The sequence below is a fragment of the Rousettus aegyptiacus genome, unplaced genomic scaffold (genome assembly GCF_014176215.1).
Source record: "Rousettus aegyptiacus isolate mRouAeg1 unplaced genomic scaffold, mRouAeg1.p scaffold_m13_p_5, whole genome shotgun sequence".
Classification (NCBI taxonomy): Eukaryota; Metazoa; Chordata; class Mammalia; order Chiroptera; family Pteropodidae; genus Rousettus; species Rousettus aegyptiacus.
In genome coordinates, this window is record NW_023416308.1 from 46,366,140 (window position 1) to 46,381,629 (window position 15,490).

General features: G+C 37.2%; 1 protein-coding gene across 1 annotated transcript in view; it reads right to left on the reverse strand.

Annotated features, from left to right (window-relative positions):
- CUNH11orf53 (chromosome unknown C11orf53 homolog) overlaps window positions 1-11,876 on the reverse strand; it is a 31,847-nt gene extending 19,971 nt beyond the window's left edge. Inside the window, exons 1-2 of the mRNA XM_016165647.2 lie at window positions 11,867-11,876; window positions 4,842-4,951 (exon numbers count right to left, since the gene is read on the reverse strand). Of these exons, the coding sequence (XP_016021133.2) occupies window positions 4,842-4,951; window positions 11,867-11,876 (120 nt within the window). The remainder of the gene's footprint in view (window positions 1-4,841; window positions 4,952-11,866) is intronic.
- Window positions 11,877-15,490: the final 3,614 nt, after the last annotated feature.

Consider the following 15,490-nt stretch of genomic DNA (forward strand, 5'->3'; position numbering starts at 1 on the left):
ATTTATAGACGGGGATTTAGGAAAATATGGAAAAAGAAAATATTTGTAAGTAATTGTGATCTGAAAAGCAAACACTTGATGTTGGTATAAAAGAATGGTGCCAAGTGGAAATAGTTTAATTGTGGACTACATATGTATAATATGTATAATTCAAGACTGATATAATCCAAATAAATTTCCCACTTGGGATATATCTCTTCAACATTTTCATCAGTTCGGACCTTTCAAAACAACCAGAAATCTTCACCAATTTTTCCTCATGTTTACGTCCAATATTAACTTAAAATAACTTTTATAGCTACTTTCTTATTGTTCCTCTCTATAGCTTTTTGACGAATGAGCAGATCAGGAGAGCTATCACCGTGTCCATAAACAAAAAAAATAGGTTGAGCATGAGACCTCAATTTCCAGGCTAATTCTAAGTCTCCCCAAACTGCATTGTATCACTCCCCCCCCAATCCACTATGCTATTTTAATGATAAAATGATTTTCATTTCCTACTCAGCAAGTTTAAAATTTTTTCCCTCTCATGCTAGCTATTATATATTTAATGATTATACGTAAATCTTAATGATAGCTTAAGAAAAACTTGATTAGAATGCTCAATAGCCTGAAAATTGTTCATCGAATTTCAAAGCAAAATAAAAAACTGTGGTTATTAGGCTTATTGCTTCTTTTTGTGGTTCCCATTTTTCCTTTACTATAGATAATTAAGAGTTCGTTCAATTTTATGATGTTATTAAAATTTCTCAATGATTTCTCAATTATAAGTAGTATAATTGAAAAAAAAAAGGCAGCATAAACCTACAATAAAAGACCAAAGATATATTTTTTGGTACCAGAGATTGGAGAATGGCTCATATTTAAATATTCTGGAAGAAAATCTTGTAACACAGTAAAGAATAATAGAAAAACATGAGAAAGAAGGAGAAAAGCCATTATTTAATAACAGATATCCACCGTAATAGTGTGAAACCACAGGATTATGACTAAAATGTACAGAAATAGTTTTAAGTTGTCTTTGGTGAAAGTCTTTTTTGATGTGAGGGATTTTTCCACCTTTGATTCCTACTGCAAAGATGTGAAAAACATTTCATGCTATCAAAAACAGATGTTCTTGTGGTAAAGATGGATCAACACAACCTGTGTAAACCTATCAAACTGTTGCCACAAAAAGCAGAGCAGCAATTTGGACACCAAATAGGCACTTTCTAAAGGATACTTATTCAGGGGGACTTAGTTTTTATAATATATATTTTTATGACCTAAGGCTGCTGTAACAAATTACTGCAAACTGGGTGACTTAAAAAGACCAAAACTTATTCTGTCATAGTTCTGGAGGCCAGAAGATCAAATCAGAGTGTTGGCAGGGCTGCACTCCCTATGGGACTCCAAGGTAAAACCAATTTCTTGCCTTTTCCAGACTTGGGTGTCTGCCTGCATTCCCCGACTTGTGGCTGCATGACTCCAGCCTCAACCTCTGCAATTACACCGCCTCTTCTGCTTCTGTGTGTCTCCTCCTCTGCGTGTGCGTCTCTCTCAAACTCTTGCTCACAAGGATACAACGATTGCATTTAGGGTCCACTCAGATAATCCAAGATAAGTATGTCCTTAACTTAATCACATATTTTGTCACATAAGGCAATATTCACAGGGTCCATAGATTTGACATGAGATATTTGGGGGTCCATCTTTTGGTCTAGCACAACATATATGGTAAAATTGAATGGTAGGGTCTCCAATCTTCTCAAGTTAGCCTTTGACTGGTTATTCTCTATGTTGTCAGTAGCAAATTTTGAATATGCCTAAGGATGGATTCCCTATCTGAAATGATCTAAGATATCCAAGTCGCTGTCACTTAGTACATTGGAATGAAAAGTAGGTAGCTTCAGTATCGCCCATGCAATTAGAGCCCCCAAATGCCTGCCAGTAATGTGAGTTTTCATGATTCCTGTTCACTGGGTTGCATTTGCAACAGGAACAGTAATAGGTCATAGAAAATGGATGGTTAGTGAATATATTATCTTTCTTGGGATATACAGATATTCTAGAATAGTGGTTGAAAAAGTTAAACATGAGCAGGTAAACAGTAAAGTCAATTCGTGGAAATACCTAATGTCCAAATAACCACATTTCAAGTTTATATGCATTTAATTACCTGAATTTAAAGGTTATCAAAGTGAGGATGAGAGTAAGATACCAGTGTCGAGATGTTCCTACACAGCCTATGCACTTGACGTCTGAGAATAAATGCCATAGTTAGAGCTGGTTTGTACCTTTCTGGTCCTAGGAGTTCTTTTTACATAATATATTTTCTGTTTTGATTTTATTCGTTTACATGTGCTATGGTCTGAATATTTATGTCCTCCCCAAATATATATGTTGAAATTCTAATGCCCAATGAGATGGTATTAGGAGGTGGGCCTTTGGGAGGTGATTAAGTCATGAAGGCAGAACCTTCATAAGTAAGATTAGTGCCTTAATAAAAGAGATACCAGAGAGCTCCTTGGGCCCTTTCACCATGTGAGGATACAACGAGAAGTCTGCAACCCGGATGGGGACCTTCTCCAGAGCGTGACCATGCTGGCACCTTGGTCTCAGACTTCCAGCCTCCAGGACCGCGAGAAACTTTTGCTGTTTATAAGCTACCCAGTTTGTGGTATTTTGTTATAGCAGCTCAAAGGAATGAAGAGAGGATGAATGAGAGATTTTTCTACTCTATTCCACATTTATCTCTCCCTTTAAAAGGAATATGGAATTAGAAGTCAAAAAATCTGCCACTTGCTAACTGCGCAGCTTGAAAACAATCACTTCTTCTGTTCTCAACTTTTTAATTGGTAGAATGAGAAACCATGTAAATATCAATCTCACAGGATTAGTGTGTCTATCAAACGAAGTAACACACAAGGAATTGTACTTTAAACTGTCCTTATGTAGATAGTATTATAATTTTTAAATTACATGGCCATGTTGTGTGGTTTTTTGTCTTTAGCATTCAGTATAGTGCTTGGCTGTCTGGTCTTGTGTTTTTTTTAAATGTGTATTTTTTTTTCTACCAGGTAATTTGGCATAGACTATGTACTACGTATTTCTTGACACTTTCACTGTCACCGGGCCAATAGCAATAGTTTGACAAATTCTTATCTGGGCAGAGATAGGAAGCTTGGCTGTGGTGTAAGAGATTTGGATCCTTGCTCTTTTCTCGATGGTAAAGTTCTCAAACTATAAGGTGTAAAGAGTCACCCAAAGGAGCTTGTCAACAATGTCCATTTCTTGGCTCCAGACCAATAACTTTGTTAGTAGACAAAACAGGGACAAGGAATCTGCATTTAAAAATTAAATCAAATAACATGGCTTATTATTATGTTTATATTGTTATATCTCAAAAAGCAAAAACTTATCAAAAAAAGAAAATAGAAAATGCACTATTTGGCAGTCACAGATCTTGAACAAGAAGTCATGTTAGGTAATTTTTTAAAGAAAAATATGTTCATATCCACCATTTGGATATATGCCTTCTTGTCTTTTTATGTAACTCTATCAGGTATAGGGCCTTATCATTCATTTATTGGCATTGATCACAATGCCAAGGAGGGAGTTATACCCTTACTCACACAGGGCAGATACAATATCTGTTCCTTGATTAAGCTGGTATCCTCATTGTCACTCTTGTCTTCCCAGCTGACAGTTTGCCTGAAATTTTCATCAAGTTTCACAAGTTTAGCTGTAGTTGTGGCCAAGCAATTCACATTGCTTCCGTGAAGCTGTGGTTCATTTAGAGTAGACTCTGAACTTTCTCCCCACCCCCACCCCCCATTGGTATGGATATTTTTAACATACACAAATGATTCTGAGCAAGCGCTATGAGAAACACTGCACTAGGAGCAGACAAAGAGTCTATTATTTAGATCTCTCTTTATCAATTAAGCTCTATCTGTTGAACTAGAAGAGAGGACATGGCTTAAAAGAAAGGGAGTCATAAAATGTGCAACAAAAGGTGTTCTCGGATGGGAGGAAATCTAATCTTGGATTGATCCCTTAAAACATGTTCTAGAAGTTTGATTTTGGAGCAGTATTGAATGAACATGGTGCCAACATTCTGGGCAGACACACTGGAAAAACCAGTACCTGCTGTGCACCAGCCCTGTGCGAGGTGCTGTACATGGTTGCTTCATATACTCCTGGTCACCTGCTCTCATGTCCTGCACCCAGCCTTAGCAATGCCTGACAGATGCCAGACATTCCTGTTGTTATAGTTTACCGAATAGAATAAGGATTAGATATCCAAACTGATAGCCAATTGTTATTTCCATTCTAGGGTCATTTTTTGGAGAACCGGTACAGCAATGTAAACATTTTAGGCACAGAGTGGTGTTATTTATTTATGAAGACACAATGGCAGGTAGAAATTTTAGACTTAAGATGTCTACTAGGATTTTAAAATCTGACTTTGTGTTTTACCAAGAGGATTTTTCTAAGTTGTCTTATAAGGTTTAAAATAACATGTGGAAGAAAATCAGCATAATTTTTACCAGCTTAACTTTTGTTAATTTATGACTAGGGGAAATGAAAAAGTCAGGACACGTTTTTCTTTCATTGCTACCAGCCGAAATAGCCAATAAATTCATAGAGCTGTTGGAATGCTTGCTCAGTTTGACAGATGCGCCATAGTGTTAATAGTAATTATATTGTTTGTGCCAGTTGAAGGAGAGCTTTGCAACTGAGAATATCAGACTCAAGATGAGGGGTTGGTGTGTAAAGGGAAAAGAGAGATAACTAACCTTACTTAACAGAGGACTTAAACCCTCAAAGACTTCATAATGTATTAAATTGGCACTTACATTAAATCTGGAGTTACTTGTCTGCCTGGATCGTTTTTCTGCCAGTAGATCTTTAACTGTGTGCTTCACTCTCACGCCTTGATACACCCGTTTGCTGTAGTCTCCTGGGACTTAAGCAAATGGTACAGTAACAATCAATGGAACAGCAACAATCAAATGTGGATGGAGTAATTAGGTTAACCTCTGGAGGGATATATTCAGGGCTGATAATTGTAATGCTGTTTTCTAGTTAGAATGATAGACTCAAATTTGAAATAGCTTCAATAGAGATCATTTAGTCCTATCTTCTGTCCTTGATAGAAACTCATTCAAGCTCTGCATAGGTGAAATACTATTCCACCTTCTAGAAAACAAAATTTCAAAGTGTCCTCTTTTTTGTACTCTGGTTTGCCAAGGTTTACTCTTGTTATTTTTAAAATTTATGCTTTAATTACAAGATCAGGGATTAGATGCAATTGGAAATAATGCTTCCTACTACATGATGCAAAAGTTAGATTTGCATGATTCAGGTTACAGGGTGACAGTATTCCTGCCGCATCGTATTTCTACTGGATGTAGGTAGGCAGGTCAACCGGACTGTTTTAAAAACATTATGTTCCTAAGAAGAAAGTCACTTTTTTCTGTTTACTGTACCAATTTATATATTTCTTATTTTTGAAAACACAGTGGTTCGACATGAGGAGCTGCTGCTTTGAAACTAGGCCAAGGATAAGGGAAGAGTCATTTATTCATTTAACTAATACTTATTAAGCACTTACCATTTGTACTTATTGAACATATAACAGTACTTGACAAGTTATGTGCATTATCTTATTTGTTCTGTTTTACAGATGAAGAAACTGGTGTCTGGGGCTACGTTATTTGCCGAGGTCTCAAATAGACTTAGTAGCTGGGATCCTGACTTGGGTCAAATTATAGCCTTAGCGACAAGAAAAAAACTTGCTCTTTTTATCCTGAGGAAATTACAGAGAGATAACAGACTACAGAGAAAAATATTCTCCCAAGGTTCTGAAATTGGTGACATTGCTTCTGGGGATAATGACTTCTTTGCCACTGGGGCTGGTCAAACAAAGATAGGAGAACCTTTTGTTTAGGTTATTATAGAAAGGATTAAGCACTGAATTAGTAGTTGAACTAGAGGAAGTATCAAGTACTTTCTAACTCTGAAATTGTCGCTCTGTAGAAGGTTGGATGGTTTCAATTCATTGAGTGTTGCTGGCTTCCCAGCAATTTCAGCTGGCACAGCATTCAGCATCAGTGTGTATGGCAGAACATACTAATGTATATGTATTAGGTATATAACCAAAAAAATTCTTTAATCTGGTTAATGTGTAGACAGTCTAAGATATATTTGATTTATGAGTCAAATCTTATTACAAACAGAATGAAAGAAAAAAATAAAGGAAGAAACCAAACCCAAACCACAGAGTGATGCAGAAGGCTGCTGGTCTAGGAGTTGGTATTATACAATGAGTATTAGTCACTGATTTGGGAAAACTACCATCTCTCAGCACCATGTTCTTCGTCTGTAAAATGGGTATAATAACTACTCTATCACTGACTTCAGAGTTTTAAAAAATATGTATATGAAAATACTTTGGAAACTACCAAGTTTTATGCAAAATGCCTGTACAAAATGAAGGAGAAAAAATCTAGGTTCTAAGACAACATTTTATTTAATTCAAATAAAGCCACACACAGCCTGATTTCAGCAAAACAAAGTTATTTGAGTGGTTTGTGGGTCTAATTTTGATAGGATGTGGTCTATTTATCTTTTAATTAAAGAATCTTGAAGTTGGGGGCGGGGAGGGAGTTAAGGAAGACAAGGTGATGCTGAGGTAAGGGGTATATGGTAAAGGCAAAACGGACAAGAACGTTCAGGTATAGAGGACAGAATGGCCAAGGGCCTGGAGGCAAGAGCAGAAAGAGGTGTGTGAGGGAAGATGTGGCAGGAAGTGAGGCTGGGGAAATGAAATGAGTAAGGCTCAGTCATGAAGTTTCTTGGGTGCAAAGGAGTTTGGACTTCATTTTGTCCACACTAAGCCGTTGCAGGCTTTTAAGCGTGGGAGTAATGTGGTTAGATTTGTGTTTCAGATAGAATTTTCTGGCAGCTGTGTGGAAGGTGGTCTTAAAAAGCACAGAGAGATCAGGCAGGAGGATTCTAGAATAATTCAGGCAAGAGGTATGGGTCTGAGTAGTGGTAAATAGGAGGGCAAGGAGCAGACAGATTTGAAAATTATTTATATGTGGGAGGGAAAGGAGAGGAAAGATTCAAGGGTGATTTTCAATTTTCCACCATGGGGTGGGTTTGGGACAGCAGATCCAGAGCCATCATGTTGATGGCAATGAAATCTCTTGGGGAGTGTTTGAAAGATAGAATCACATGATTGCACACATAGAAACAATATGTGCCTGGCACATTGGAATAAACAGGCCAGGCTACTCCCAAGGGCTGAGAGGATCAATATCTTGGGAACTCTTACAATGCTGATTCCTGAAACACTAGTTGGGAAGCTCTGGACTAAATGGTTAAGATGGAAGCCTGGGGAACATCCTCATTTGAAGGGTTGTCAGAGGAGGGGAGAACTCCCTATGAATAAGAAATGGTTGGAGAAGAACCAGGAAAAACCAGGGGAATAAGACATCACAGAATTCAGAGGTAGAGGTTTCAAGAAAGAAAAGCATGAGATGCAACAGAATGATCCAGGGAGATGAAGACAGCAAGGCATCCATTGCTTTCAATTCAGTGGTTGGGGTGTTGAGCCTTAGTAATGGCAATTTTTGAAGTGTGGGGTAGCTAGAAGCTTGTTTCATGGTTGCTCTGATCTCATTTCCTAAAACTCTGTCCCTTACAGATAATAAAGTCAAGGGAAGAGGTGGAGACAGGGAAACCACTTCTTGAAGTCTGAATGAGAAAGGGAAGCAAGAGATTGGATGATTCTTGGAGAGAACTACAGGATCAAGGAGAGGTTCGTTTATGTTTTTATATCTATGTATTTACGGGTAGAAGAGATTTGAGGATATTTAAACGGGACAGAGAAAGGGACTAAAGATTTAGGACAGAGGGAGAAAATGATGGAAGGATGTCTTGAAACGGAAGCAAAAAATTAGGGTCAAAGGCACAAGTTTGCTCTCCAGCTCTGAGACTAGAATAAAGAAGTGTGGTGGAGGGGTGGCCCCGGTGGGTCTACTCAGTGACTAAGACACTTTCAGGGCCTCTAGAAGAAGTGTGGTTTAGGAGAATACCTCAAGTGTGTAATATCAGAACAAAGCAAGGGTCAAAACCATACAGATAAGTGAGAGTGAGAGTATACACCAGTGATTCTCTGAACCAGCAGTGACAGTATCAGCTAGAAACTTCTACATGCAGATTCTCAGGCCCTACTCCAGATGTATTGACTCAGAAACTTTAGGAGTGGGGGCCTAGCAATCCACGTTTTAATAAGCCCTCTGGGTGATACTAATGTTCTCTGAAGTTTGAGAATCACAAGTATACATAAGAGTAAGGAATTTGTAAGGTTCCTGTCGAGGTGGGGACCAATTCTACTCAGGTATCCTTGGCTAAGCAAAAAGGGGAGCACCTGATTGATTGAAGGCAGGTGTGGACCTAGGTATGAGAAGGAGTTGAAGAGGTCTAGGCTGGATCCTTTGTGTGTTGGCAGACAGTCTTGGCTTCACTTTTTTCCAAAGGGCTTTTTAATTGATGATTTCGATCTATGTATCTATTTATGCTTTATGTGTATGCCAAAAAGCCTAGAGGCAATATACCTATTCTAAATAAGTTTAACAAATAACCACATTGTAATAAATAGAGAGATAAAGTTTATGAAACGGCAAATAACCAGATCAACACTTCTGAAGTTTTGTCATAAAACAATCAGTCTATGTACTAGTTGGCACTGACTTAGTGCAAAGTATAGGGCTATATGCCACAGGGGATGCAAAATAAGTTTAGAACATCTACTGGATGTCCTCAAAGAGATTTTATTTAGTGAGAAAAATAAGACATTCATATGTGAAAGAGGATGGGAAGGAAAGGGTACCCTTTGGATTGTTGATGAAGGTTTTATGGGAAAGGATGGGACTTAGATTGGACTTAGAAAGATATGGATGGGTTGGGAGGAGGGAGAAAGGTATACTAGGCATCAGGTATGGTGTGAGCAAAAGAAGAAGTGGGAAGGAACAAGGCAAGTATAGAAAGGGTAAGGAACTAGTGGAATTGTGGTGGCTTAATCAAATAAAATAACCTACAGCTAGATCAGGATCTTTGATCAGGGCTAGAACTGCACATTTAAGAAATATTTTTAAAACATGGTAATTAAAGCTATGAAAATAAAGTTCTCCAAGGAAGACTTTGTAGCAAAAGAAGACTAGAAATCTCAGCACTGAGTCTCAGGGGAAGGCTACGATTCTGGTGCTCAGGGGTGGTGGTTGGGTGGGGAGGTTTGGAGGGGAGGTTAGAAATGCAGGTATGCGATGTACCAGAGTGGCAGCATCAGAGCGATGAAGGAGAGAGGGGGTATAGAGAAAGAGGAATAACCAGTGGTGCCAAGAATCTGGCACCTAGTAGGTGCTCATTAAATACTTGCGGAACAAATAAAATGCCTTAGAGAAATTGAGGAAAATGAAGACCTAGAAAGACCATAGGGTTTGGAAAGGTGAAGATCTTTTTCAGAACGTAGGAGAGCAGTTTCATAACAATGGGGATGAAACCCTTTCTCTGGAGGTGAGTAAACAGGGGCAGTGGGGATAAAGCATGCTCTGAAGCAGTAATGCAAGAAAGCAGATACCAACATTTTACATGGCACGTAAGGTGAATTAAAATAAATTTTAATTAAGCAATGGAAACTAGTACAAATTCTTTAATCATCTGGAATATTCGTGTTTTTGAGAATTCCGAAAGTGCCTTTACCTACTCTGCCCTTCTTTTTGGAGAGAGGACTGATATTTAGAGTTTTAAAACGTTACAAGTATTCCTACTCCCAAACATTGTTTTCCCTGTGCATTGTGTCTATTTAAAGACTCCACACCTGTATGAACCAGGAGCCACTTAAGAGTTTTTATTCAAATACTCTTGATACAAACTTGCATTCGGATCAGTTGTTGAGAAAACAAAGACTTGTGTTTCCTGAGAGAAAGCACAAGAAAATTTATTAGTAAGAATCAATTTGTCCTTCAGAATTATGGGGGGAAATGTCCTGTAGTATTGGGGTAATGCATATGCAGAAAACTGTCCCAGTTTGTCTTCTCATTCCTGTTTGCTTTGCTGAAGAATTTGGCCCATAGTAAACTTAATGGTGCTGTTGCTTTACTATTGTTTTTGAAAATTAACATTTTCTGTATCAAATCGAAATCTATATTCTGAAATCAAATACTCAAAATGTAGGTGATTCCTAAACTGTTTTGAGTTGTTAAATATCAAATACACTTATGAAATTTGAAGCTCCTTATTTTACTATTTTTGATGATATTCTCTGGAATAAAATTTTTGCTTTTAAATTCCTATTTTGAATTACATCATTAGACAATGGCAGAATTAAGATAATAGATGATGTATCTCCGAATTGTAGACCTTGAAGGTACAAAATATAGGCACACTATCACTCAAGACTGGGCAGAATAAAAATCCCGAATGATGGCTTATTGGTGGACAGCGTTCACATTGATTCTATTTCTCTGCCTGTTAGGAAAGTACCAAGAATGAGATCTGGACAGTCCAGTGCCAATAGAGTGTGTTGGTGCACCATCTGGCTTAGTTTCCAAGCGTGGTACTATGGGTGCCCTTCTCCTCAAGCCACTAACCTAGCTCAGCCTGCCTTGCTGAGGATCAGAGACCCCTCACCAGGGAAGACAGCTACTCACTGAGGAATAAATAGTGCTAGGTCTAAACCCACTAGAGGCTCAGCATTTGTGGTTCCACTTCCAATCTGGGGAAAGGACAGAATTTTAGTTTTATTTTGGGAAACCTCCAAAGGAATATAAGGAAAGGCATGTTCAGCAACTAATCTTGAAATGTGCAAAATATTAATTATTAATTAATTATTTTGAAACCTTAAACTGTAATAAAGACTGAAACTTTTAAAGAGGTGAAGCCATTAGTTAACCTGTTGGGATTTTGTAGAAGTTTGGTTTGGTTACACAGCAGGAATTCACAAGCCCCTCCCAATAGCCACCCCTCTCTCCCACCTTTTAAACCTTATAGCAGGGTTCAAAAACTTAGAATTTCTGTCAGTAACCAATTCCATGCTGCAGAACACAGATGCTTTTATGGCTCTTGATAGCTTCTTAACTTTTGAGACTAGACTTTGAAGAGCTGGAGTGTTTTAAAAAATATTAATTTTTCTTTCTAGGTACTTTACAACTCATTTTTGAAACATCTCTTGTCATTATTTATTAACATTTTAAATGCTAACTTTTTAACCTCGAATTTGTTCCTAAACAAATTCTATGTTGACACTAACATATGTACCTTCAGAGTGAACAAACTGAGAAAGATCTATCTATATATAGTTTGAATTCATGAAGTAATAGCCCAGGCTCTATCTTGTGTATGTGGAAAATCCTTCATCTTTAGCCTAAGAGCCTAAAGCAGGATGCATAAATATAAGATATTCAGGTTGCAGGTTGTATGTAAGTGTGAATTCTTCTCCTGCACTTTTCTTATAATTGCAGGTTAACTGAAAGTTGTTAAACTTAACATCAAATTTCACTATATTGGAAAAGAACATTTTAATATTCAAGTCCTCATTTGGGTTGATCTTTCAGAATAAATATCTACCTAAACACTGTGCAGCAAAGTAAATCTAACAATTATTATTTAAATGTGACTAGAATTATAAAAATGTTACCAAGAGTTCTAAAGTGTTGTTTTCTGGTTATGTTATTATATTTTCATATATTCTAGTCAAAGTTAAGGGTATGTCTTCTTGTCCTTTGTTTTATGTTATGACTTTGTGATGTCAAAAATAAATATTATGATTATTAAAGGGTTTTAAAAAAATTTTTAATAATTGACATTGACTCACCACTTTCCATTCTGAACAATTCTGGTGAATTTCCTTCTTAATGGTGAATGGCGTATCCTCCTTGATAAGGGATCCTGGTCTCCTGGAAAGGTCAGCCTGACACTGATGGGAAGTCTTCTGTACATGGTAGTGATGCTTCTGAAATGACTTGCTTTAGATTTGATTAAATGCAAATCCTCCAGTGTCTGTTTCTCTACAATTTGCATCCCTGATGTAGATTATATATGAAGGTACTTTTTCCTCCCCAAGAAGATTTTTATTCAGTAACAATGAGTTTCCATTATGAACAAACTCTTTTAAAAGTTTATTATGGAAACAAAGAATCCATTATTGGTTCATGAATAACAGGGACATTTTCTGTTCCTTTAATGTAGAGGTAGGTTTTTAAAAATAGTACATATGAAAAAGTCTGTATTTCTCACTAGGAAATATAGGTACTATGCGTGTAATACTTAGATTATGGGTATGTGATTTTTAACAACTGAGTATCTTTCAGATATAAATAGAACTCTAAGATGATATTTTTATTTAGGAATAAAAATCAAAATTAGTGTCATTTTAATATAATTTTTATTTAGGAATAAAAATCAAAATTAGTGTCATTTTAATACAATTGGATAGTCATATATATATTTACATACATGGATATATATATATATACATGTATGTGCATATATATATATGTATGTATATATATATTGGATATATAAAATCAAACATCAGAATCACCAGTGGAGCTAATTAAAGATATCTTTGCTCAGCCTCTATCCCCGCACTAATTCAAAATCTTTTGAAGTAGGACCCTGATAGTTGTATTTTAAAATGAGCTTTATGAATTTTTTAAAAATGTCTTTTTTTGGGGGGTGGTGCACAGTCAGTGTCATGAACCAAGAAACCAAATTTTAGGTACTTTTTGACATTTCCTTCATTCATCTTCACCCATAATTGCTCTTTAACCTAATTTTGGTTCTGTCTTTTGATTCTGGACAGAGCTACTTCCTGGACACCTTCCTAGTCAGTCTGGATTTGTATAACGCTTGATATTTTAGGACTTTGAATGGACGTTATTTAGCAGTCCTTCAAACTGGCTCTGCATCACATGTCCTAGTCAACATTTCAGACCACTGAAGTGTACAGAACAGTGATTCTCAAAGTATGTTCTGGAGTGTCGCAGAAGGAAGTCCTGGAGATTGGTTCAGGAAACCTGCAAAGTTCAAACTAATTTTGCAATACAACTGATAAGTTATTTGCCTTTTACTCTCTCATCTTCTCACGAATGTACAGAGGAGTCTTCTAGAGGCTACACGATGTGTGATCTAGTAAGAGATTGAACGAAGAAATGGATTTGAGAATTCAGGTGTTTTTTATGAAGGCAGACATTCAAGAGATTTGGAAAATTGTAAAACGGTGTCACCCCTCCCAATAAAGATTTTCGATAAGGAAATCATAATTATTTTTTATTAAAAGGTAATTTATATTAACATGTAATTGTTTATTATTATTATTTGAAATGAATATTGAATATTTTTAAATTCTTAGTTTTAATATCTAAGTAATAAATATATGTAGATGTAAGTCATATCTTAAAAAAAGCTCTTTGAGTTCCTCAATAATTTATAAGAAAGGGGTTCTGAAACCAAAGGGTTGAGACCTACTGATCTGGAAGGATATCTGTAGTTTAAATGAGTTTCTAGGGTATTCTAATACACAGCCAAATTTGAGACATTTGTGTCTGTGCTTCTTTTACTGATAGAATATACTTCTTGTGGTCACTACATTTCTAAAAGAAATCCAATAAGACAAAATTTATTTGATTTCTCAGTTTCCAGCACCTATTTCCTTTACTCCTTTAAGCAAAGGAGAAGAAGGAAGATCATAACCATCCTGATCCTATAGCCCCTGTGATTTGTATCTTTTTTTGAAAAAAAGCAGGAGTGCCCTAGCAGTCATCCCAATTTATTCTTGCTTACTCTCCCAACCATATTAAAATAAAATATAAAATTATTAAATGAACTTAAGAACTACTATTTCTATAGTATATTCTTCAAGTATGTAGATTGTTTTAAATACTATACTTTTAAAAGAGGTTGGAACATTCTAAACCTTTCAAGCAGGATGGAACCATTTAAAAGCATAGTTATGACACTCTACTGTTGATAGAGTAAAGTCCAACCTCCTTAGCATGGCTTTCGAAGCTTTCTGTGATCTGGGCTCATCCTATCTTTCCTCTTGTCTATCATTTCTTCCCTCCACACAGCCTTTGTGCTAGTGCACAATGTGGCCCTGGACCACCTGCCTCAGAATCACCTGCAATGCTTAAACAATGCAATCTATCCTAGATTTACTGAATCAAAATATCTGGTGATCATGCCAGATAACCTGCATTTTAAATAAGCTCCCTCCTGGCTTGCCATGTGATTCTTAATAAATATGAAAGCACCTGCTCTAGCTGTAATTGATAACTCAGTGGTTTTCAAGATTCAATACAAATGTCACCTTCTCCCCATAGTTTGCTTGCATATTCACCGAGATGGAGTCAGTGAAATGGGCTTTCATAGTGCCTCTTGCTTGAATCTCTGTAATGACGCAGATTTCATGCTGCTTTCCATTTTGGCCTGTGGTTTGCATATCCATCCCCCATCCCCAACCAAATTGTTTATCTCTTCTTCTCTATGTTCCCACAGCCCTTAACTGTGTTTATAGTGCTGTGACATTGTAGGTCCTCAATGAGCACCAGCCATGCTGAACCCTGCTATAGAATCCACCAGAGATTGTGGTTTCTGGATATGAGGCAGCAGTATGTAAAAGATAAAGCACAGCATAATTTTTCATGGTAAAGAAACATAGCACATCTAATTCCTTTCTCTTCTGTGAAAAGAACACAACACTGAACAGTTTGTAACCATTGCCCTGTAGGCTGGTCCTGTAGCCAATACTCAAAAGTTGTGATGATTTTCTAGAAGTTTGGAGCAGAAATGTCCAGAAGCCTGCAGAAGCATTGCAGATGTTAGACGTCATCAGAAGAGCTGAAATGCATTGAAGCTGAGAAATTGATTTGCAACAGATACGCGCTTCTGCTTTAAAACACCCTCTAGTGCACTTGCCACATTTGCATAGAGCTCCGGAGTTGTTTACATAGAATTACGCACACTTTAAAAAACTCCAGAAAAGTTTGTTTTCTTATACCAAGGAGATGAGTCTTGGGCAGATTTGAGTGGATGGTTGTTGCTGGATGTGTGTTGGTGATGGATATTGTCTGCTTAGCTTCAGTTGCTGTTGAAATCAGAAACACTGGACATGGGGAGTCAGGAAGGTATGATGATGGTCTGGGCAGCTTGTTAAGAAGGAGGGGAAAACCAAGAGTAGGTTTTGGTAGAGTAAACACAAATCCACAGAGTAGAGGCATGATTAGTATTTATCCCTTTATCTGATATCAGGAACACCCCTCAGAACCTCCCACACAACGTTTCTGTATCAGCTTCCTTATTCATTCCAGGGTAGGGCACCTGCTGTGTGGGTTGGGTAGCTCCTGACAATTTGGCAGACATGTGGCAGTGAGGGTGTGGAGGGCAGGTGTAAGCACCCCAGGAGCAGGCACTTCTGTTTCCCCCACCCCCAACTCTG